General features: G+C 42.7%; 1 protein-coding gene across 1 annotated transcript in view; it reads right to left on the bottom strand.

Moving 5' to 3' along the window:
* Window positions 1-24871, bottom strand: part of LOC147678115 (hydroperoxide isomerase ALOXE3-like) — a 250228-nt gene that overhangs the window by 217298 nt on the left and 8059 nt on the right. The window contains exon 2 of the mRNA XM_086945977.1: window positions 1868-2072. Coding sequence (XP_086802103.1) covers window positions 1868-2072 — 205 coding nt within the window. The remainder of the gene's footprint in view (window positions 1-1867; window positions 2073-24871) is intronic.

The raw sequence follows: 24871 nt of genomic DNA, 5'->3' as shown, positions 1-24871 counted from the left end.
AGAACCATGATACTCTAACAATACATTTTAAAAACGAAGATGGCAGCAATCTATTGTAAAAATGGGACCCTCTGAAAGCCATACTTTCAAATCTGTGGATCACTGATTATCTGGAGTGCCTTAAAGAAGCATCTGTCTTACAACAAGCAGAGTTTTTGCTTTATTTTAGTCATATTGCTCAAGTAATTAAACTGGGACTGGGAGCTATGATGCATACTTTAGTGCCACTGCATCCCCTATGGAGATATCACATTAGCTGGCTATCTCAGAGGTGTAATACCCCAATGAGATGCACCCTAATGGAAGGGGGCTCTTTATTGCCTCGAGGTTGGGGGGAAAGGGATTTGCAATTGGTGCCAGGAAACCCTTTCATAGGATGGGGTTGAATGTTCATCCTCCAGCTGTATCTTCAAAAGCTTGATTCATGAGCCTGTGCTCCAATTTTCTGTTTTTCACTCATGAGCCTAAGTTCCAAATGTCTCTTGTTAAATCCCAACTATAAGGACCTGTGCAAACAGTGGCCAATTTTTGAGAAAGAGAAGGCAAAGAAGGCTGCCCTGTTCCTCAGATAGGCAGTGAAAAAAAAAAAAATTTCAGCTCAAATCTTAGAGAGCACTGCATGAAAAAATAGTCCAAGCAAACTTTAGACTGAACTTGTGTAACAGGCCATTGCACAGGTTTTTGGAAATGTTTCAAAAGTAGTGTAACACGTACCTGTTTTTTTTAAACTACGTCCTCTTTTTGATGTGTTATTTTCTATGTCTTTATAGACCTGATACTACGCGATTGAGTTTTTTCTTCCAGAGTTACTATTTTTGCGCCAGGTCTGGTGGTTTAGTAGAATAATGTGTCCACTGTCAGGGCCTGTGTTCGACTTCATGGTCACAGCTTAAAATCTCAGCCGGTCCACTCAGTCTTTCATCCTTCTGAGGTCAATAAAATGAGTAACATTTAGGCGCCTATTAGGATGACGGGCAGACTTTGTCCGCCCGTCATCCTAGCGGAGATTGGGACCGCCTGCCATAAGGGCGGGGGTTCCGCGGGGGGTATTAGGATGTGCCTGCCAGAGTGGCGGGCACATCCTCAATTTTTAGCACTGTGGAGGGTGGTGCTCTCAGGAACGCCCGCCACGATGCTAAAAATGCATTTCAGCATTTGCATAAACAAAGCGGCAGGTACCGCGCGGTGCCTGCTGCTTTGTTTATGCAAATGAAGGGGGGGGTACCACAGGTACCCCCCGTGTGCAACCCCCACCCCTCCTTCACTCTGGGGTCCCGCAGGGGGCCCCCAGAGTGAAGACCGCATGCCTTGCCGCCACAAAAAGGCATGCATGAAAGCCCATGCTAATATGGCTGGCGGTGTCTAATAGACACCGCCACCATATTTAACATTTTCCGCCCCGGCCGCAAGGCGACCAGGGCGGAAAAGCGTCGGACAGTCTTACCGTCCACCCTGGTCCCCCCTGCCATTCTAATATGGCGGGGGGAATTATGGAAAGGATCACGAACGTATCGCCCCCGCCAGGCCGGCGGTGGCTACCGCCAGCCTGGCGGGGGCACGCAATCCGTCCGACATCAAAATGGGCCCCTTAATTGGGTAAAAGTACAAATCTGTTATTCAGTGCCAAGAGTCTGCTTTAAAGTGGTTTTGAATCCTCCAGTCTTCATGTTCGTGCTTTCTTCTTGAAGGATTTAGTAGGAAGGTTGTTATGATATAACTACACATATTTATGCTGTGATGGTTGTGCCAAAAACAGATTTGCATGTAAGATAAACTAGAAATTTAAAAAATATAAAAGTTACAACTTATGAGTAAGACATCCAGTTTGTGAATTGGGTGCTATGTTCTAATTCAAGTAGTGCTCTACCTGTTCCTTCAGGGAGCTCCACGGTGAGGTATCCCTCGATCCAGCGATAGCAAGGAAAGTGGTAGATCTTTCCAGAGGGAGATTCCACAGTGATTTGGTTGCAGAACCAGTTGTCCTCAGGGAAGAAGGAAAAGGGCTCTTTGTGAAGGCGGATGACGTGTATATCCCCCAAGTCCTTTTTTTCATGGATTTGGTACTCATCCGTCTGAAAACCAAGAAATCCAGCAGCATTATTTCACAGGACAATTTCCCATATAAATGTACCAGCCACCAGGACATTTCAATAGCAGCAAGAATGACATTGCTCAGTTTCCTCTATCTGACTATTGTTATGATTCAATATATTAAAAAAAATAAGCAATTGGTTTGTCAATTAATTTAATTCTCCCCAAAGTCAAACAATTGTAAAACATGTTCATGATTACAAGTACATCATCTCCAAAATATGTGTTGTTAGATTACGCAACCATGGAAGAAATTCCACTTACATCTCAGAACTTGATTCCCAAGACATTGTTTTGCAGTCTCAGTTGCTAATTTTATTAAATGAATTGCAATTTAGTTAACCCCAGTTTCCCCAAGTCCTAGCGGGTCCAGTGTCACAACTAATGCTGCAACAGGAACCAGTAAAAGCCATTCAATAAGTTGATACTAAGGGTCAACTGCAGAAAGCTCAGCACCCTAAACGGTGTAAATTTGGAATCAAATCATGCTGCATTGCCATGTGGACAAACAAGGACATTTACGTGATCAAGATCGACATTTAAGAAAACAAGCTAGAAATTGAATCATCCGAAAAAGACAGAGTGTTAGAAATTGGGTTTCTGGTTGTTAACCCCTTTGATGCTCATGACGAGCTCAGCTCGTCATGAGGTACACCTCTCGTACACTCATGACGAGCTGAGCTCGTCATGAACAATGGGAATCTATGATGGTCAGCGCACAGGGTAAATCTGCACCGCACCCAAGGTGTTAGAGTAAAGCTTCCCTCTAGACACTATCTTTTGAATCACAATGACTTGAAAGAATTGTGGCATAGCAGCTCGAGCTGCCCCCTTTGTAACCTGGGGACTCAGATTTGAATTCTGGTCTCTGCCCTAGTCCCAACATTGTGTGATTCTGCGTAATTCACAATCTCCCTTTACCTGAATGTGTATCAATTGTCATTGCGTAATTCCCACTTTAAGTAGACAATTGAGTATTATCTCCCAAGCCTTCATTGTTGGAAATGACCATCATCTGCATGGTGTAGTGCCAGATGCTTGCCTTGACTGTTTTTGCTAGCTGTAGAATTCTGTAGATTTACCCCTACTAACTAGTGGTATATTGCTTGGACTTCTGCTTTCAACAAGCTAATATTGGCATCCCATAATTGGCCTATTTAACATACCTAAAACTCTCTAATAAATGCTACCTACAGTGTACCTAGGGCTTGCAATTCAAATGTCAATAGTGGGCAGCAGCACCCATTGTGGCACCTGATGCAATGACAGCGCTAAGACGGTTTCATGCCTCCCTGGTGTGGCACCACTGTATAGGTTTAAATCAAAATATGACCTGTCAAATGAACCCTTTGACAGGCACATCCCATCCCTTTAATTACCAAGGGCCTGATTTATATTGTGGTGGACAGGTTACTGCGGCAAATGTCGAAATCCCATAGAATATAATTGAATGTATAATTAGTCAGACAGGATATCCGTTACTATTGTGACAGAGTTTCCCATCAGCTGAAATATAAATCAAGCCGTAAGAGACCCCTGAGTAGGTCATACAGCCCTTTAAAAGAAGAGTGCATGGTAAGTACAAGTAGTACATGTAAAAGTGTAATGTTATACATGTTCTTACAGTAAAAGAAAACCCTAATAGCTGCATTCACTGTAGCTGGGTTGGGTGTTCCCTAGAGAAGCACAAATACATTTAGGAGGTTGCTTTTACCTGCTTAACCCTTTCGATGCTGATGACGAGCTCAGCTCGTCATCACCCACGGGTGTCGTGTGCTGATGACGAGCTGAGCTCGTCATGGAAACAGCAAAATGGCAATTTGCAGCACAGGAGGGGGAAAACGCCTAGCAGCCAAGAGGTTAAACCCTCCGGAAGCTAATTTGCTTGAGCTTCCAACTGTCTCCCAGGAACTGAATAACCCATTCGATGAGGTGTGAACTCGCTCCCAGAACTAAGGCAAAAACCTTGGTTATGGAGACTGGTTCTGTTCCTTTGGCAGGTCGATCATCTGGCCTGTGCACTGGTACTTGAATAACATGATAGACCTATTCCGTCAGAGGCAAATGTTAGCTGACATCTGGACAAGGCCCTTCTTTGTTCCCCCCATTCAGGCAAACACCAATCCCAGTGGAAGAGGATCTGCCCCCGAACTGGTTTAAAGCAACCACAGGGAAGGAGTTGCTCATTTCTCTGGCCACAATTCTGGGTTGGCAAAGAAGCTCCACGAAGAAGAAGAAGGGATCTCCCATATTAGTTTTAGTCAGAGGTGCAACCTGGGATTGATTGCAGTAGGACATACAGGAAGTGCTACAAAAGTGAGTTGGGTCACCCCGCTGAACTTTGACTCCTTTGGTTACTCTTGCAGGGAATCTGTGGAGTCACAGAACTATGCTTGAGACCATAGGGCTTGATGTAGGTAATGAAAATGTACCGATTCTAAAATACCAAATTTTACCAATTCTGTATTTTAGAATCGGTAAATACTATGTAGATAAAAATTTGGTAAGTATTTCCGAATCGTTACGATTCGGTATTTACCGAATCAGTATTTACCGATTCGGTAATTCCCATTCATTCCTATAGGCTCCCAGGGATGGAGTTGAATTACCGAATCGGTAAATACCGATTCTGTAAAATAGGGAAACATTCAAGGGTTGCAGGGTGTCACATTGACACCCTGGTGCACCCCTGAATAGTGTTTCTGTATTCGGCATTTACTCAATCATCCCCTACATCAGAAATGGCTCACAACCGGTCGGTAAGCCTGAAATTTACTGAATTTCGGGTTTCTCGACCGGTAATGAGACACCTACATCGCGCCCATAGAACCTTAATAGACAAGGACTGAGTTATCCCACCACCTGAGTACCCATGAGCCCGGGACCGACTAGCTATAGTGTCTCACTTGCCTTCCTACTCACTCACAGAGAAACAAGGGATTAGATGCCCCAGAACACAACACTCCCGACCCTCTCAAGAATCGTGGTTACAGGACACACCCTTTTGCTCTCATACTAGTCCACAATAAGGCCTGCCAGAGACATGAGGAAAGTTAAAAATGTTTACATTAACTATTGTGCTCCTGTATGTATACGTGCCACAACAAGTATGAAAATGCCAAATACTGTAAGCATAGCAAGTAGTCTGTATATCTTAAGTGGAGCTGTCATTATGTGCAGCAGTATTACCTAACATCCCTCCCCTTCTCCAGAAGCAAAATAATTAAATACAGAAGATCTCTGGGTGCTAGCAGAAAACCTCATATCTTAGCATACACTGAAGAAAGTTCTACATCTCAGGCGTTGTCACAAACTTTTCCCTGGAAAGGTCCCTCTACGAGTGTGTCTTACCTATCTTTGCTGCCTATATGACAAAAGTACAAATTCCCAAACAACAGCTGCATTTGTGTGTTTTGTCTATGTGCTAAGGCCTGACCCAAACAGAATAACAAGAGGAACTGTTGTTTGACCTTTTCTACATTTTCAGACTAAATCACAGGAAAGAACAGAAAAAAACAACTGTGTGTTCTGTGTGAAAGTACAGGGTGGCACAATGCAAAATGTAGAGTAATGTGCGCAAAGTAGAGGGCAGTCTGCAATGTGCTCATGCTACCATAGGGAAAACCACAATGGGCCTACACGGGACATATGACATTAGGGAGTGGTCAGGAGATTCCCCACCCACAGGGTGGCACTGGGCATTAATGTGGCATCTCCAATACTCTTGAGAGAACACCTTAAGGAGTGGTGGGAGAAAAGAAGAGGGTTGGGCCTGATATCTCTGCCTGTGTGTTACAGGGAAACACAACAGGCTTCAATAGGCCCTTTTCCTGTATTACTAGCTGATAAGTTTCAACTGGACCTGCCCTGTATCCTGTTTCTGGCCTCTGCGCTTAAGGTAGTCTTGACTCAGTTTGTTGCCCCCAAAGTCCTGGGGCCAGATGTACAATGGTTTTTAGTGTGCACAAAGGGCTCTTAGACCCGTTTGTGCATGCTAAAAACCATGGGCCCATGTATATAAGTTGTGACTTGCAAAATACTGTTTTGCTACTTAGTATTTGGAAGGGGCATTTCCTTCAAAACACTTGCAAATTACTACCTACTTCAAGTAGGTGGCAATTCATTTGCAAATGAAAAGGGGTCCTGAGGGGACCCCTTTCCCTTTGCAAATGCATGCACAATTATATTTTAATGGCAGGCAGTGTTCCCAGGGACCAGTAACTGCCCTTAAAAAAATAAAACAAAAATGTTTAATTTTTTCTTTTTTAAAATGCATCCCTTTTTCCTTTAAGGAAAATGGGCTTTATTTTAAAAAAAAAGATGCTTTCTTTAAAAGCAGTCCCAGACATGGGTGTCTGCTGAGCCCTGCAGGCAACCATCCCTGGGAGGGCCAGCCATTCCAAATGGGTTGGCAAAATGCAAGTGGCTCATTAATACTCATGAGTCTCGCATTTTGAGACCTCATTGGAAATCACAAACAGTGTCCAAGACACTATTGTACATGCCAAATAGTGAGCCGCTAAAGCAATTCAATTTGCGAGTTGCTATTTGGCAGGTCGTACATCTGGCCCTTAGACCCTTGGCTGCTGTCAAAGTGTACTCCTCTTAACAAATCCTGAAACTTAAACATTTTCCTCTGAGAACCAGCAAGAGAACGTTACTAACCAGCAAAGCCAATCTAATGAAGGTGCGTTGCTGCCAGGCCAAAGATTCAGGTGACTCCCACTGAGTTTTCTGTAGCAGCAAATCTAATTCAGCTGGACCTCACAGAGAGGTTATCCTGCATGTGGAGCCCTCTTTGGCTGCAGCCTTGGCCCAATGGAATCATCCGAGATCACAAAATGTGACTTAGTCTGAAGGTAGATATCTTCACCAGGTAAAGGTGTAAAATTCAAAGCTTTCTAACAAAAGTTCAACCACATCATTGAGACCTCGTCCAGCACCTATCTGACAATTTTGAGCACTCTTGTCCCACAGCCCGCTGCCTTGTCCCACAGAGGAGTTTTGACTTCCATTTTAGAGACTTAGCCCAAAAGTAAAACTTGGTTTTTGTATTCGACCTGCACTTCATCACGGTCCACCTTACCTTGAGCCTAGGTACCAGTGAAGCGCAACCAGATGATAGAGGTTGTCTCTCAACGTTTTTGATGTCATTTTGAACCTTAACCACCGCAAGACTAGCTCGTTTGAGTAGAGGGAGTCAGGGATCATTTCCAGTCAGAGAGGGAGGTTAGCGCTCTAGTGCTACCCCCTCTATTAACCCCTTCAATGCTCATGACGAGCTCAGCTCGTCATGCAGCACAGTGCTCCTGTGCTCATGACGAGCTGAGCTCGTCATGACCACACCCGTTTTTAGCGCTGTCCAGCACAGCAGAGGAATAGATGCAGCATCCATGTGGTTAAATCAGATGCTGGTCTTCTTTCTTTAAAACATGCTTCATTAGTGATACGGATATACTCTACTAAAGATATGGTAGAGATGAGGCCCTCTTCCTGCCCTGCTGATGGCATGGGATTTTGGCCCCTGTGTGAAGGTCCTTTTTCATGTCGGCCATGTGGTTTTCAGGCCACTATTGATAATAAAACACCTACTATCTCTGGCACGACTAATATATCTTCTTATACCCCAACAACTAATTGTAATAATTTTTCTACCAACTCACAGCAGAAGTGGCAACGTTTACTGTGTAATGTGAGATCCCTCCCCAAGCACTCTACCGAGGTCTGGAATCTCCTCTTCTCGATACAGCCTGACCTGGGGTTTTTAACCAAAACCTGGCTGAAGCCCCACTCGGTCCCCTCGATTGCACTTGCTTTGCCATAGGGATACACACGTACTTGCATTGATTGACAGAATAAAACAGGAGGGGGAGTTGCTATTTTGCATAGGAACCATATCAAGATCACTGTACTGGAGCAACACAGTGACCCGACTATGGAAGTGCTGGTTATCCGCATTGACCTACCTACACATATAAGTTGGAGGGGGGCTCTGGCATATCTGCCGCCGGGCCTGCTAAATAGCTTCCCCCTCCATCTTATTGAATTAATTGCTTCGCTTGTAATCGCGAGCAGCACTTTTCTGTTGCTAGGCGACTTCAACATCCACAGTGAATGCAGTCTTAATGTGGACGCAGGGACACTAGTAGCAGAGCTAGGCACTCTTGGGCTAACCAAGCTCAATGATGGCCCCACACACACAGCAGAGCACATGCTGGACATTGTTTTCTCCAACTCCCCTAATGTCTCCTGTAACTCTCCACAGTTTTAACCCTGGTATGGCCATGCAATGATCAAATTTTGTATCCAGGAACCTAGGAAGAAAACTCCTGCTATTAATGACACTTCTGGTCTTTTTAGACAATGGAAGAGAGTTACTTCAGAGGGCTTTAAAGCCACCTTTGTGGAGCCACGGATATCGGAACTAGACAAAACTGATGAGGCACTAGCCAAGTACTTTTTGGCAGTGCTCAGTGCCGTGGACCAGTTAGCCCCCCTGCAATCCTTCCCTCGTACGCCCAAGCTTCCCCAGATCACCTGGTATTCTGTTTCACTTCACATGCAGAAGCAAATCTGTAGGAAGCACGAAAAACGGTGGCGTCTCACTCATGAAGAGGAGGATAAAATTCGATTTCAGGTGGCACTCGCTGACTACCATGGGAAAATTAAGGAGGCCCGTAAAGATCATATAGCCCTACAATTAGCTCAGGCCAATAATGACCCCAAAATACTATACCACATCATGAAGTCTTTTTCAAACCCTAAGGCGTGTGAGAACTTGATGGTCCCAACGCAAAAATTGTGCGATGATATTGGCATGTCTTTTGGACAAAAAATGTAGACCATTTATGACAAAATTGTTCAATCAGGGGAGCACTCAGACACCCTGCCGACTCCCGTAAAAACCGGGCAGGTATCTACTCATTTGTTGGGAAGTTTTGCCCCAGTGACACAAGCAGAGACTGAGCTATTGATCCACTTGGTTAAATCTGGATCACCTCAGGATCATATGCCGGCAAAAATTATTGCTTCTCTTGCCAGCTACCTGTCCTCCTCCATTGCTCATCTCCTCAACCTTTCTCTGCGAGAAGGTGTGGTCTCTTTGGAATGGAAATCAGCACAGGTTATGCCTATCCGCAAGAACACCAAGGTCCGCTGACTGAGGTCTCCAATCTCCATCCTATCTCTCTCCTCCCTTTCCTGGGCAAGCTTTTGGAGAAACATATAAATACTCATCTCTCCAACCATGTCGAAAGGACGGGCAGCCTTGATTCATCTCAATCAGGCTTTCGCCCCAAACACCGCATGGAATCAGCCCTACTAGAGGTAACTGACAACATCAGGATGACCCTAGATAGAGGCCACTCTTCGATTCTGGTGCTCTTGGATCTATCCGCCGCGTTTGACATGGTTTCGCATAGGATCTTGCTCGGGAGATTGGGAGGAGGTTGGACTTAGAGACTTGGCCCTCAAGTGGTTGATGAGTTTTCTTTCCTCTCGCTCCCAGACGGTTAACCTTGGTCCATATCGTTCAGCTACTACAGAATTGTCCAAGGGAGTTCCACAGGGCTCTTGTTTGAGCCCGACTTTGTTTAATATCTATTTGGCTCCCTTGGTCAATCTGCTGAGGAATAGTGGGTTCATCCCTGTTTCCTATGCGGACGATACCCAACTGCTTTTTCCATTCACAGTTTACTCCTTCGTGCAGGCCACCTTCTCCCAGGGAATGAGAAATATTGCTCAGTGGATGGGGAGTAACTTTCTACAGTGCAATGTGGGGAAGGCGGAAATAATGCTTTTCTAGGGAAGCTCAACTATTGTGGACCCCCGACTGGTGGCCTTCAGACCTAGACACCCCCCCTGCTCCAAAAGCCTGTGTGAAAAACGTAGGTGTTCGCATTGAACATACCCTCACCATGAAAGAGCATGCCGCTCAGAGAGCTTGTGCTTCCATGTATTGGGTCTATTATGTCGTATTCCCCCTTTGCTCCCTGATTCATCCAGGAAGACGCTAACCCAGGCGCTTATATTAAGCCGCCTGGATTATTGCAATAGTCTCCTGCTGTCAGCTAACGAGACCGCCCTGGACCGTCTTCAGGTTGTCCAGAATACGGCAGCTCATCTGATCCTGAATGCACCAACTAGGACGGCCTCTCGACGGCTGATTTGTCAGCTCCACTGGCTTCCAATACGGAAACGTGTGCAGTTTAAGGTTTACTGTACCATCCATAAGGCCTTCTCCAACTCTGGCTTCAGTAATTTGGTAGATAAATGTATTCCTTACATTACACAGCGGTTTCCGGGCTCAGAATCTAGGCATATCCTCACAGTGCCTAGAATCAAATGAGCCAAACAAGGTGGGAAGGCCCTATCCTATCTGGGATGGTTTAGGGAGTAGGGGACCCCTATATATCAATACACTAGCTATACATAGGGAAGAAACACGTTTTGAAAAGGTCTATTACTAGTGAAAAAACTAGAAGATAAATACAAACTACTATTATGTAAACCCACTAACTCTAATACTAAATCACCAAATGCATAGGTATATTCTAATTTATTTTATTTTTTCACAGGTATATATATTTTTTGTACACATATTTTTGAACAATTTAAAGAAGATAAATAGACATTTCATAAATAGATTATAATATAATTGATAATCAGATAATACTTCAAATAATGTTCACAAACACATCTAAAATTTCATAACAAACACATGAATGAGCATGTGACAAAGAATGATGGAGGCAACGTGGTAGGTAGCACACAGGCAAAGCGGTGGGTGACACACTACGCGTGTTTCGGCTTTGGAAGCCTTCATCAGGTGACCAGTCTTTGGCACTATGATTTAAAGAGGGGGAAGAAGGGAAGGTGGGGGGAAAGTGGTCTTGTTTAATCAAGACCGCTACTCTTCACAAGTTCGGTCTCTATTTGCATGATCTTAGCTACGTCATTTGTTTGCTCAGCCTCAAAAAGGACCGAAATTTTCCCCTCGGTTCATTTCCACTCGCCGCGGTTGGCGAGTAATGTCAAAGCACGAGTAATCATGAGGGCCACATCCCGCTTTTCGACATATGGACTATAGGTAAGTCACCTCTTTAGTCAGCTACTCTCGGTTTGTTCCATCTTCTTGTAGTCGAGTGTTAGAGGATACGATAATGAGAACCGCTCGTTTTTATCAATTTAAATGTCTGCCAGCAAACTATGACAGGTCCTTCGGCATCCTTTACCGCGGTCTTAGTTACGTTGTTGCCAAATACTTTTTACTTGTATCAGCGCATTTATCGAGTGTTATATTACATGGGTTGTTACTTAGCACTGTTATTCAAGAGTCGGGTAGGTAGCAAATAAAGTCGTTTGTGCTAAAAAAAGTCTCGTTATCGGCGACCAGCAAATATGTGATTTCTATTTTTCTCTTTATACTTCACATTTCCCTTTGATTATTTATCTACAGCTCCTAAATAAACCTTTAGTAGGTTTTCGTTTTACGATATTTGTCACTAACATCTCTATTTTGAATATTCCTTTTAGATCCCCTGTTTGAACAAACCTTTTTTCTGGCCCTTGGCTTCCAAAAAGGGATCTTATTTTAAGGTATATATCGCCTTGAAATGTAGAATGGTACATTCTTTTTTACTAGAGAATAGGTTATCAACTTCATGTTGTTTATTCCCTTCGCTATAGATTGAGAGTCCTTCCTGACACCCTTATCTGGAGTATTACCCTGAATATTTAACCACTTCGAGTTCCGTATATCATTCCAGCAGAATCCCCGTATATATCCTCGTTTTTATCATAAGGTACAGGAGCACTCGCGATGCATAATCGTAGCAACAGTTTACCGTTTTGAGCTTTAACGCGGTTTATAAACAGAACTATACTTAGGTTCGCATCTTTTTCTTTTTCTTTTCCTCACAGGACTGTACAGTGCGTCCCTCTATTTATATCAGTGCGGTACTACCTCCTCACTCTGGTGAGTATACTTCAAGCAATACGCACCATAATCGTCATCAATAGATGCCTGGGACCTATTACTTAATATCTGATATATATTCCATCGAGCACTCAAATAAGTCCAATAGAAATCTTTTTCAAGTAGTGCAATTGTTATTTAATCTTGAATATTTCAATTCTTCTCTTCATTGAAATACAATCTTCAACAGTCTCCAAAATGTGCAGCCAACACGTGTTTCGTCTAGTCTGATTTGACTAATGACTTCCTCAGGGCTGCAACCCAAAACAAAGTATAAACACTATTATAACACTATATCATGGTTAAGTATAACAGACTAGTCACTTAAAACCATATGCATCAGGGAAACTTCCCAGAGCCAATCCAGTGTTTAGAAGGGGGGTATGAAGTGTAAATTAAAGTCCTCAGCACCAAGTAAAAGCTAGAATCCTCCACAGTGGTCTTTAGATACATAAATACAAATCTTAAGACTTTATAATCTAGTAATACCTCTATAGGTATATTTCATAAAAGAGAGAATGTAGTGTAACAAAGAGTAAGTATCAAGAGCAAGGAGCACGACCATGTTAGAGGGCGTCATACCTATATGCCTCCTCGTTGCGCCAAACTTGTCAAGCTGTTGTCCTTAAATCTCGGTATGTCAATCTATAAAGATGTATAATATTAGGAGTCAATGCATGATTATTTAAATATCATGTTATACGGAAGAAGATTATTAGTAGTGAGCTCTACCCGCTATCTTACCTCGTTATCGTGGTTTTTTACCCATAATAAGGGCTTTGTGTTCGGGTGAACATATCTGTCACCTAAAATGAACACAAATCTTGGTATTAGCTTAGCGAGTTTAGGTATTAAAAATCGGGTGCATGTCCTAGATATCTCTCTAGTCAGACTCAGTATCCATTCTCACCTAGTGCAGGAATATCCTTGCTTCGAACCTCGTCTCGTCTTCTCGGCGTTCTAGTATAGCGCCATCTTGAGTTTCTTATTTATACTTTTGATTACGAGATGCGCCATGTTAGTATAGTTAAAGTAATAGCTCGAACGTAACTATAAAATAGTAGAAAAGGACAGAAAGTGACTATAGAATGTATAACAATACTTATGTAAGTATTGCGTTTTGCGTATATTAGACGGATGTATTTATCGTCATGAATTGAAATTTGCGTATCTTTCAGCTAAATTGTCCGCGATGCTTGATAGAGGATATTATTTTATTTTAGTAGTCTACCAAGTGGTAGTGTTAGACTATACATATTGGGGTTTGTCTATATTATAATCCCTAGTAGAACGAATATACGAAGAGTCGTCCGCCATCTTGGAACAGTCTACATATACAGACGTTCATGCTAAGTATGGTACTAATTTCTAGGCTCAGTATTCCGATCCACATTACGGTGGGTACCTGCTCTAAATACAATATTGATGTTATAACGAAACTAAAGTTCTATCGATGTGCATCTCGATATCATCTAAATAGAGTCACAGTTTAAGATGCTTATTTAAAAGGCTTGTCATTACATAATGGTTAGTGTTACGAGGTGGCACACAACTATAACAGTTACCGCTTTTTCCTTGTACTTAATATCTGATGCTTTATTTTCAATTTATTTTCAATTTTATGATTAGTTTGCTTGTTTATCTTGCTTCATTTATGACATTAGTCTGCCCTTTATTCTTTCTCTGTATAGCCACTTACATCTTAGTGATCTCATAATTTTAACTATATCACCAATTTCCGCCTTTCCTTATTCTCATTAAAATAGAGGAACACGAACCTCTGACGAAGCATATGTTTTTAAGTTTGAATTTCCTCTCATCTTGAGCCTTTTTCTCACGTAAGTCCCATAAATATTCCCTTGTTTTGTTTTGCTCTACCCCCATTGTATACCATGGCCAGAAATGAAGCACTAGTTGGTGTCAATGGCTCTATATCGGACAAATAAGCTGTCTAATGTGAATACATCACGCTTATGTGCATATATATATATATATATATATATATATATATATATATATATATATATATATATATATATATACGTATATATATATATATATATATATATATATATATATATATATACGTATATATATATATATATATATATATATATATATATATATATATATATATATATATATATATATATATATATATAAATGTTTCCTGGAGAATTGTAGGAGTTATACGAACGCATTTTAATTGTTGTTTCTTTTATATGTACCGTGCTCGCGTACAGTGCTAATATGAAAACATTTCTATGTCATTGATATGCATAAGTTCAAGCTGGTAGTCATATACATATACTGACCAACCTGCAACAAGTTATTAAGAAGAGAAGCATCATGTATATAGACATATACATTTTCTTTTATAGAATGTTTTTTTTTTTTTTTAAATAGGTTGGTTGGTACATTCCGTAACAATTGTAATGTCTTGTTGTTCTGTGGAACATAAGAATAAGTCTGCACTTCTGTTCTAAACCATACGCTATATCTTTTCAGTACATCTAGAGAATGAATAATGTATAACACAGATGGTTTGATATGGTACATAATCTCTACATCAAGTGTAATCCTTACAAGTTGCACTGAAATGAAAATGCATAGATTCTGTTATAGTATGTGGTTTTAGGAAAATACTGTGTTTGTTGGACATGTATATAGTATATTTTCATAGGTCTTCTGTACATATTATATGTTGTGAATTATGAATTATGAGTATTAGGAATCAACAGAGATACATATATATATAAGCCCACTATAATTATGCCAATTCATTTATCAGTCGGATTGTAAATATATGTGCTTTGTTTTTCTTCCCCCCCACCTTCCCTTCTTCCCCCCTCTTTAAATCATAGTGCCAAAGACGGGTCACCTAATGAAGGCTTCCAAAGCCGAAACGCGCGTAGTGTGTCACCCACCGCTTTGCCTGTGTGCTACCTACCACGTTGCCTCCATCATTCTTTGTCACATGCTCATTCATGTGTTTGTTATGAAATTTTAGATGTGTCTGTGAACATTATTTGAAGCATTATCTGATTATCAATTATATTATAATCTATTTATGAAATGTCTATATATCTTCTTTAAATTGTTCAAAAATATGTGTACAAAAAATATATATACCTGTGAAAAAATAAAATAAATTTGAATACACCTATGCATTTGGTGATTTAGTATTAGAGTTACTGGGTTTAAATAATAGTAGTTTGTATTTATCTTCTAGTTTTTTCACTAGTTATAGACCTTTTCAAAACGCCTATCCTATCAGGGACCCTGTTACTGGAATAAGCTTCCGGTACAGCTAAGACAATGTATGGATCACCTTCTTTTCAGGAAACAGCTTAAGACCTTTCTGTTTACCTCTGTTCCCTAGCGACTAGGTTTTTCCTTCTGCCGTCCTGTCTAGAGCGCAGAGATACCCCTTCCAGGGTCGATTCTAGCGCTTTATAAATAAATAAATAAATAAATAAACCTTTACAAATTAAAAACTCTGGTTGCCCTTATTGAATTTTTATCATTTTTATGTTGTTACTGTTTGAGTACTGCATAAATGCCAGGCCTGAGTGTATGTCACGGAATTTTGCTATGCAGAACTCTGCAAAGTTAAAAAAAAACTCTGCAAAGTTCCACAAGTGGCGGAGTGCGGTGCGAACTGCAATTTCTGCTGGTATTCCTGCCGCTTGGGTAGAAATTCTTCTGTTCGCGATTGCGAGCGTGGTGAAAACTCTGCTGCACATCGCCTCTAAATTAGGCCTGCCTGCTCTGCACCGTAGCTACCAGTGGGGAGAGCTCTGAATAATTTAGTGACTTTAAGGATTCACCCTGACAAGGATTGCGGTTATTAAGTGAGGTAGGTGTTCACCACCATTCAACTAATACCAAAATATCTTACACTCAGGTAATGTACAGCACTCTGCTGCATCAGTTAGGTTTGTACTATATAAATACAATACCTATATGCATACAAAGCAGTAACAACTTTTATTACAGTTTTTTAAAAATCTTAAGAATGGGTGTAAAGTGACCATCCTACCCCAAAAAAAGAGGCAACTTTGGTATCTATATTTTCGAATTTTGTATTAATATGAGCTATTGATTTCAAAAGTTTGAAGCTGCTGCAGGTCTGTGAAAATGAAATACCAAGCATGGTGGTGCTATTCTCAGGCACAGGTAAAAGTCTTGCCCCACTACAGATTTTCAATGCCTAAAAAGTTTTCTAAATGAAAAGGTGAATCTCTTTACTGGGAACCACCAAGGGCCCTCGCCTAACCTACCTCCATTGTCCACTGACTGAGTCTTGTTCCTCCTCAAATGTTGAAAAGGATGAACCAACATCTTGTATCCAACTATATTTGTGCCTAGGTGCTGGTGATGCACACCTCTGCTTAATTATGATTGGACAGCATATTTGCATGAAATTCATCCTTTTTGCCCTATTCCCCCCACTTTTTGACTGATTCTGGTAGTTACTGAAAGTGCCTTGTCTATGATAAACAGGTCCACGGTCAGTGCTCTATCCTTAACACCTTGGCTGCTAGGTGTTTTCCCCTCCTGTGCTGATATTGCTTCGATACTATGGTTTCATGACGAGCTCAGCTCGTCATCAGCACAGCTCAACCGTGCATCATGACGAGCTGAGCTCGTCATCAGCATCGAAAGGGTTAAAAGATATATGGAAGTTGGTATCATTCTAATTGGCCAGACAACCTACCCGTAAGTCATAGTATATGGTTGGGCATGTAGATTTGGAGACACCAGTGAATCTATTGCACTTAAGTGTGCTCTGCTATGGTGTGGTTCACTGACAGAATATTGACCCCCATTCACAAATATTGAGTTTTTAACATCGATGTCAAAAATATCAACATCCTATATTTATTATTGTAAGTACAAAATATCAGAAAAGAACATTGATGTAAAAAATATAATTGTACAAAATATCGATCTAATATATTTATATATATAACAAATTAAATACCTTTAAAAAATAGATTATAAATATAACAACTATATTTAATTTAAAAAATGTAAATATACATGTATAAAATGGAATATATATGTGTACTTCAAAACAATTGACAAAATATTTATTTTAATTTATCTTATAATTTTATTTATACAAATGTCTAAATAAATATATATATATATATATATATAAATACATCAATATTATAAAATCTAATAAAAAAAATTATGATTTAAAACATTAAACTATTTAAAAGTCTACATTTTCAACTTCAGTGAATGCATCAGTGTTGGATAGCAGTGGAGTAAAAATTACTATTCCTCATCCAGAGAGTGCAACAGTAAGGAAAGTACTGAATAGCGGAGGGGTAAAATGTACTATTCCAACTCAATTGTGTGCAACAGTAGGGAAAATGTTGGATAGCAAAGGGGTCAAAGATTCTTCCCATTCCAGTGAGTGCAACAGGACGGAAACTGCTGGATAGCGGAGGGGTGAAAATTAATATTCACACTCCAGTAAGTGCAACAGTGGGGAAAGTGTTGGATAGCGGAGGGGTGAAAATTACTACATATAAAAATGACTATTCCCCCTCCAGTGTATGCAACAGTAGGGAAAGTGCTGGATAGCGGAGGGGTAACAATAACCATTCCCATTCCACTATGTGCAACAGTAGGGAAATTGATGGATAGCGGAGGGGTAAAAATGTCTATTCACACTACAGTGAGTGCAACAGTAGGGAAAGTGCTGGATAGCGGAGGGGTAAAAGTAGGTATTCCCACTCCAGTGAGTGCAACAGTAGGGAAAGTGCTGGATAGCGGAGGGGTGAAAATTACAATTCCCACTCCAGTGAGTGCAACAGTAGAGAAAGTGTTGGATAGCGGAGGGTTAAAATTACTATGGTTAAATACTACTATTCCCACTCCAGTGTTTGCAACATTATGGAAAGTGCTGGATAGTGGAGGGGTAACAATTACTATTCCCACTCCTATGAGCGCAACAGTAGGGAAAGTGCTGGATAGCAGAGGGATAAAATGTACTATTCCCACTCCAGAGAGTGCAACAGTAGGGAAAGTGCTGGATAGCAGAGGGATAAAATGTACGATTCCCACTACAGAGAGTGCAAAAGTGGGGAAAGTGTTGGATAGCGGAGGGGTAAAAATTACAACCGTAAAAATTACTATTCCCACTCCAGTGTATGCAACAGTAGGAAAAGTACTGGATAGCGTAGGAGTAGAAATTACTATTCCCACTCCAGTCAGTGCAACGGTAGCAAAAATGCTGGATAGCGGAAGGGTCAAAATGACTATTCCCACTCCACTATGTGCCACTGTAGGGAAAGTGATGGATTGGGAAGTAACAATTTTTATTCACACTACAGTGAGTGCAACAGTAGGGAAAGTGCTGAATAGCGGAGGGGTACAAATTAATATTCCCACTCCAAAGACTGCAACAGTAGGAAAAGTGTTGGATAGCGGAGGGGTAAAAATGTCAATTCCCACTCCTGTGAGTGCAACAGTAGGGAAAGTGTTGGATAACGGGGAGGAACAAATTACTAATCCCACTCCAATGAGTGCAACAGAAGGGAACCTGCTGGATACCATAGTAAAGTAAATGACTATTCACACTGAAACACAAAAAAAATTATATTAGGAAATCTAAACTATCATAAAAATGAATCATCAATATTTTATAAACAAACACTTTAACACTATAATTTGCACAACACAAACTAAATTAAATTATCATAATAATAAAACACATTTAAAACTTTTCTTAAAATTACGATCAATTACTATTAACAACTATAAATTGAATTATTAAAATCTACCAGAGATTTTCATCAAGCGTAATCCGCATTTTCAAGTGGTCCATATCCAGACATTTTGCAAGTTATTTCTGACAGCTAGAGCATTTTGTACGGAATCTCACTTATTTGAAACATGTCTATCCCTCTTGACATTTATCCTGGGTCCTTCACATGATCTTCCTCTTGAGGGGATTAAGCAATATATCCAGACCAGTCTTTCCTTTTTTAGTGCCTGGGGCACTACCTGCCCTCTCTTCTTCCTCTTGAAATGCTGTATGTCCAGAAGGAAAAAATCTGAAGCTGATAGTCCCACAACACAGGCCACGGGAGTGACTAGAGTTTGCACCAGGATTTCTGCCACAGTGATATGTACATCAAAACGTTAAAGAGTGGGGTTGGGGCTCAGGATTATGCTTCCCTTATCGGCCCTATCTCCTTCCAGGGATGTGCTGGGTCCCTTCTTTGTGATCTATCACTTGAATCCAAGATCACCCTTTTAAAGTGTACAAGGGGAGTCTCTCCCCTCTTCCAGTGTGTCCCACCTAGCTCACAGGAATGCAGCAACACAAATCTGTCGAGAGTTCCTCTACTCCCTCGTGTCTTCACTGGGTTTCCCAAACTGGAACACAGGGTCCATGCAATTTCCATTGCAGGCACACTTTCATTCAGTGTAGACACACAGCAGACATACAGTTCAGAGCAGCCACCTCCATGTATTGTGCCACCCCAGGCACACATACCACGAGTACACACAAATACTGTGTGCACTGCTTTGCTGTTGTTGTTAAATATCTTTATTCGGCAAATTGATCACCATAAAAGAATACATATACATAATACATTTTTAATTCACCGGTAAAACTTTTAAAAGATACGGATAAAAGGGAAGAAATGCACCACAGTCACTAGTTTGCTACAGGCGGTTTCAAGCGTCAGACCGTAGGTCTCCCCGAGTGCAATTTCAGTAGACGAGAGCGCGTCACCCACGCACTGCCCAAGAATTTTGCCACCCCACAAATCATGATGGAGGAAGAAGAGTCAGTAGAAAGTATACGTAGTGCCTGGCTATGGCACCTCAGCCCCAATTCCCTACACACAGGTTTCAGCCAGAATTTCCGCGCCACTTTGTAAGCGGGGCAGGCAAAAAATAGGTGGGCCACAGATTCCTTTGGTGCTGCACAGCCAGGGCACGAACGCTGGGGGGCACCAGAGTTCGACCACCTCGCCGTGAAGTCATGCACCGGAAGCGTCCCATATCTCAATTTTAGATATAGCGCTCGATCTAGAGGTTTGGTTATCAGGTCAAGGAAGGGTTCCAGTTTTTTCACCCATTTAATTAACAGAAATTGATCTGTGAGTGAGCCCCCATCCAAGACCCTCAGTGCATTACTCTGTACCCAATCCCAATATAACTTTTTGATCACTTCCTTGAGTGGCGGCGTTTGTGACTCCCAAGCATCCCTTAGACCCAAGTTAAGAACCAGGTCTCTCAATTTCTTCAGCCATTCTATTTTTTTCCCCGTGTCCAACAAAAGAAGATCGTCCAACCCTTCAGCATATTTTGCGAGCTCCTCAGTTCTTCTTAAACGAGTCCAGAAGAGCAGCGGGCGTAGCCTTACCAAGTCCTTTAGTGATCTTCTGCCCAAATCTAGTCTCAGGGGGATCAGTGGGGTGGAAGCGGGGAGAGCCACCACCTTCCTTAGAAAATTGTTTTCCGCTGTCGATAGATCTGCAACATTTTCAAACCCCCAGAGTTCGGAGCCATATAATGCCGCCGGGAGAATCTGACCCTCATAAATTGCCATGGCAGGGGAGACTGGTTTGCTACTTGACTCGCGGAGCTCCCTCAGAGTCACCCGGATACTCTTTGGTGGCTGAGTAACATTTTGGCCAAGTGGTCCTTCCAGGACATTCGACTATTTATCCGGACACCAAGATAGTCAAATGAGTTGACCAACTCCAGGGGCGCACCATTAAGCAAGAAGTTATTTTTAAATCTTTTAGAGGGGGAGAGTGCCATCAGTTTAGTTTTCGAGGTATTGATGGTTAAGCCTCTGTTGGTACAAAAAGAACTAAACCGATTCAAGAGTTTTTGCAGACCCACTGGGGATTTGGAGATCAATAAGGTGTCGTCGGCGAAGAGTAAAGTGGGGACTCTTTCCCCCGCCAGGGATGGGGCATCCGTCTCTTCCCCTTTCAGATGGTCCACCACTCCATTCACGAATAGGGAAAAAAGGGTCGGAGCCATAACACAGCCCTGGCGTACTCCTCTCTTCACAGGGACCCTATCTGTTAACTGTCCCTGGGATCCCCATCTGACCCTCGCGTAGTTCCCCTCGTGGAGCTTTACGATCAGACTCAGGAGCCTACTGGGAAATCCCATCTCTCCTAAGATCTCCCATAATTTTGCCCGTGGGACCAGGTCAAAAGCCGTCTTGAGATCTATGAAGGCCATGTATAAACTGCCTTTCTTGATGGTAACTGCCTTCCAATAGATAACAAAAAAACGAAAGACCTGGTCCATCGTGCCTACCTTCCTTCTAAAGCCCGCTTGAAGGTGGGAGAGAATACTGGCCTCCTCCATCCAATCTCCTACCCTTGAAATGATGACCCTGCCAACCACTTTCTGAATTATATCTATCAAGCTGATAGGTCTGTAGTTCGCAGGATCATCTCTTGCCCCCTTCTTGAACACAGTTACCACCTCTGCCCCCTTCCAAGAGTCTGGCACCTGGTGACCCATAGTTATCAAGTTCATAATTGTGGCAATTAACTTGGCCCAAGCCTGCGGCTCCGCGATCAACAGGTCCCCAGGGATCCCATCCGGCCCGGCCGCCTTCTTTGGGGTTAGATGTTTAATCGCCGTCACTACTTCGGTGGTCGAAAATTGAGGGTCATCCACCCCTAAGGTATCCCCAGCGCCAAAACTAGCTGCCCCGGGGCTGATTAGTTCATCATTACCTCCATATAGGGATGAAAAGTGACTAAACCATTGCTGGCTGGTTATGTGAGCTGCTAATGGTTGCGATTTCCTCTGCCTAGTTCTATTAATCAGATCCCAAAAAAGGTTCGGGTTCCTTCTGCTCACAGCATTGGATAGGTCCTGCCAATGCTGTTCCTCCCACTCGCGTTTAGCCAGCGATAGTGCTTTTAGGTAGTCCTTCCTGGCCGCTCTAACCAGCAAAGGATCCCCAGAAAGCAGGGCTTTTGTCAGATTTTTCCTTTTGCCCTTACACTGATCTGTATACCAAGGTTTATTTGAAGTGGGAGGTGTAATAGTTTTTCTGTGGCTTTTCCCTTTCGAGATAAAAAATTGACTGACATGATCTATTGTAGCCTTATAAGCTGAGTCGAGGGAAGAGTGCGGCGATGTACTAATCTCATTTTCACAGACCCAGGCCTCCAGATCAGAGGACAGGCCCTCTACCAGGGATTTAATGGCCCCTAGGTCATCCTCCTTCAGGTTAGCCTTATCCCATTTCAGTCTGCGATTGTTGTTGTATGGGATGATCTCTTTAGATGTTTTTAAGGGGGCATTCACCCTACTGTCTTTAAAGATGCCCCAATTAAACTTACAACACAGGGGATTATGGTCGCTATCCTGACTTGGGAGCACTTCCATGTCAATAAGGTCTGCCCAAAAACTAACATCCATTAGGATGTAGTCAATTCGGGACGGCCCAGTAAGTCTATTGAAGGTCAGTGCACCTGCCTGGTCGGATATAGTCCTGCCATTGAGGGCTCTTAACTTGTGGTCCCTAGTTAGTGCATTAATTTGGATTGCCCTAGCTGACCATTTTCTAATGGGGGGCAGGGATAGGGTTGGGATGGACCAGTTTGAATCTTCGTCTTCAATACCCAGAGGGTCATCTCCGAGGAGAGGTTCAAACGTGCAATTGAAATCACCCCCACGATGATTTTTGCAGATGAAGGGCAGTTAACTAAGGCAGAGTCCAGAGCTGTTAAAGTTGAGGAGGCGGTGTCCCCAGGTGCCCCTCTGGCGTAAACGTTGAAGAGGTCTAGCCTGCTACCCTCCGCGTTCCCTCTAGAAGAGAGGTGGAGTATGTCACTACACTCCAAGTTGTAGCGTGTGACCACCCAGTCCAGCTCTATTTTAATCCAGACCATGAGGCCACCCGCTGGTCTACCCTTTCCTTTACTTACTGCTGGCAAAAAGTGGGTGGTATACCCCGATTTATGTAAGGGTAATAGGCTCCAGGTTTCCTGAAATAGGCAAACATCGAACCTCTCAATGAACGAGTGCCACTCTGGTAAATCTAACTTCCTTTTTAACCCCGCAACGTTCCAAGATAGGAGGTTTATTACCCACCGTCCCTTGGGCACTATGGTGTGTCCCCCCTTATTCACACCCTCATTATCCGCCATGGTCATACAGCTGCCCCCATCTTGGACCAAGGGAGTAGGGTTTACAGGACAACTAGAGATGCTGGCCATAGACTCGGCTATCATGGAAGCCTCAGTAATGTTGTTAGTAATGGCAATTTGAACTAAAGGTGGACTAACTTGCCCTGCATCTATACTGCCACGAAGTCATGGGGCCTCCTCCCCAGGGTGTTCGCATGTCTCCCCCCTGGGCGCTAAACTTCAATCGCAATCTTCCAGCCCAGAGAGCTGCGAAAACCGATTGTGAGTGTCCAAGGGAGTGAAGGGTCTTAGATGTTCCATCCTGGTGTCGTGGTTCATCATGTGTCTATAGGGCACCGTAGACCAGGCAGAGTGCTGGTCAGGCACCGGGGCAAAGTGTTGCCCATACTGGGGATAATTGTTATTATATGCCAGGGTGAGGGGTGGCCTAAATGTTTGGAACTTGATTGGATATTTGGGAGGAATAGCCTCTGTCCTGGGATAGAAATGAGTTAGGGCCCGAGGGATGATGCGAGTTTCCCCGTTTCCAGGTGGCCAGTTTAAGATATAATCTACTGCTCTGGGGTCTCTAAAGTTGACCACCACTAGGTCCCCCTCTATATCTTTAGTTCTGCTCCCCAGCCAGTTGATCCGTCTGACATGCACTATATCCCCATCTATATTGGGCGCTATCGGCCTATGTGTCCTCAACCAATGGATAATTTTATTTTTGAGATCAACGTATCCCTCCTTCTTATTTTCTGCTAACGGGGGGACCCCAGTCAAAACTACCACAAAGGGCACTGCTTCTGGGGGAATCTCCACTTGTGGCACCTTTTTCCGTGGTATTCTATTATAGCTACCTTCCCCATGGTCATTCTGGTTGTTGTTACTTGTCGGGGCCTTTGGGGCTGGTTTTTTTGGGTCACCACCCTTTTCAATTACAGGTGTATTTAACTGTTTGGGAGGCAATGGGTTTTGAGAGGGAAGGTCAACCCTACCTTGGTGTTGTGTGGTTTTTTGGACGGCTGAGCTGGTACAGTTGGGTTTTTTGGAACGGTGGTAGAAGGGGGCCTGGCCAAAGGTGTAGGGTGTGCCACCCCATTCCCCTGGGTTTTAGTCATAGTAACCATGCTAGATATGGCGGTTTCCAGTATGGTCAGTCTGATTTCCACCTTTTTAATAGACTCATTAATAGGTAAAAGGAGTGATCTCAGCAAAAACTCCAAATTCCCTATCAATGTGGGGGGTGGAGGAGTAGCAGATACTGTGGTTCCAGCATTGCTGTCAGGAACCACAGCCTGTGCAGCTGCTTCAAGTGAACTATTTACAAATGGTAGTACTACTGCTGGTGTAGGATCCGGCTCCTCTGCTAGGGTAGTCTTGGTTGAATTGAGGGTCTTTGCCCCTTTACCAAATTCAGTATGCAAGATTTTAGCTTTACCTGGTGCCACCCTTAGTTTCCTCCTTTTTTTACTAGGTGGTGGGCAGTGAATCTGGGCAGCAACTAAATGCTTAGGTTTCTGTTTCCTAGGCTTGGTTATGACAGTGATGCGACTAGGACTAGGGGTAGGAGAAACAGTTATAATGTTATCCAAGGGCAAACAAGGTGTGGATACAAAATCACGAAACAAAAGGGGAACGCCTTTCTGGCTAG

This window comes from Lissotriton vulgaris, chromosome 12, assembly GCF_964263255.1.
Source record: "Lissotriton vulgaris chromosome 12, aLisVul1.2, whole genome shotgun sequence".
Taxonomy (NCBI): domain Eukaryota; kingdom Metazoa; phylum Chordata; class Amphibia; order Caudata; family Salamandridae; genus Lissotriton; species Lissotriton vulgaris.
Note: the sequence above shows the minus strand (reverse complement) of the source record. Positions and strands in the feature narration are given on the sequence as shown.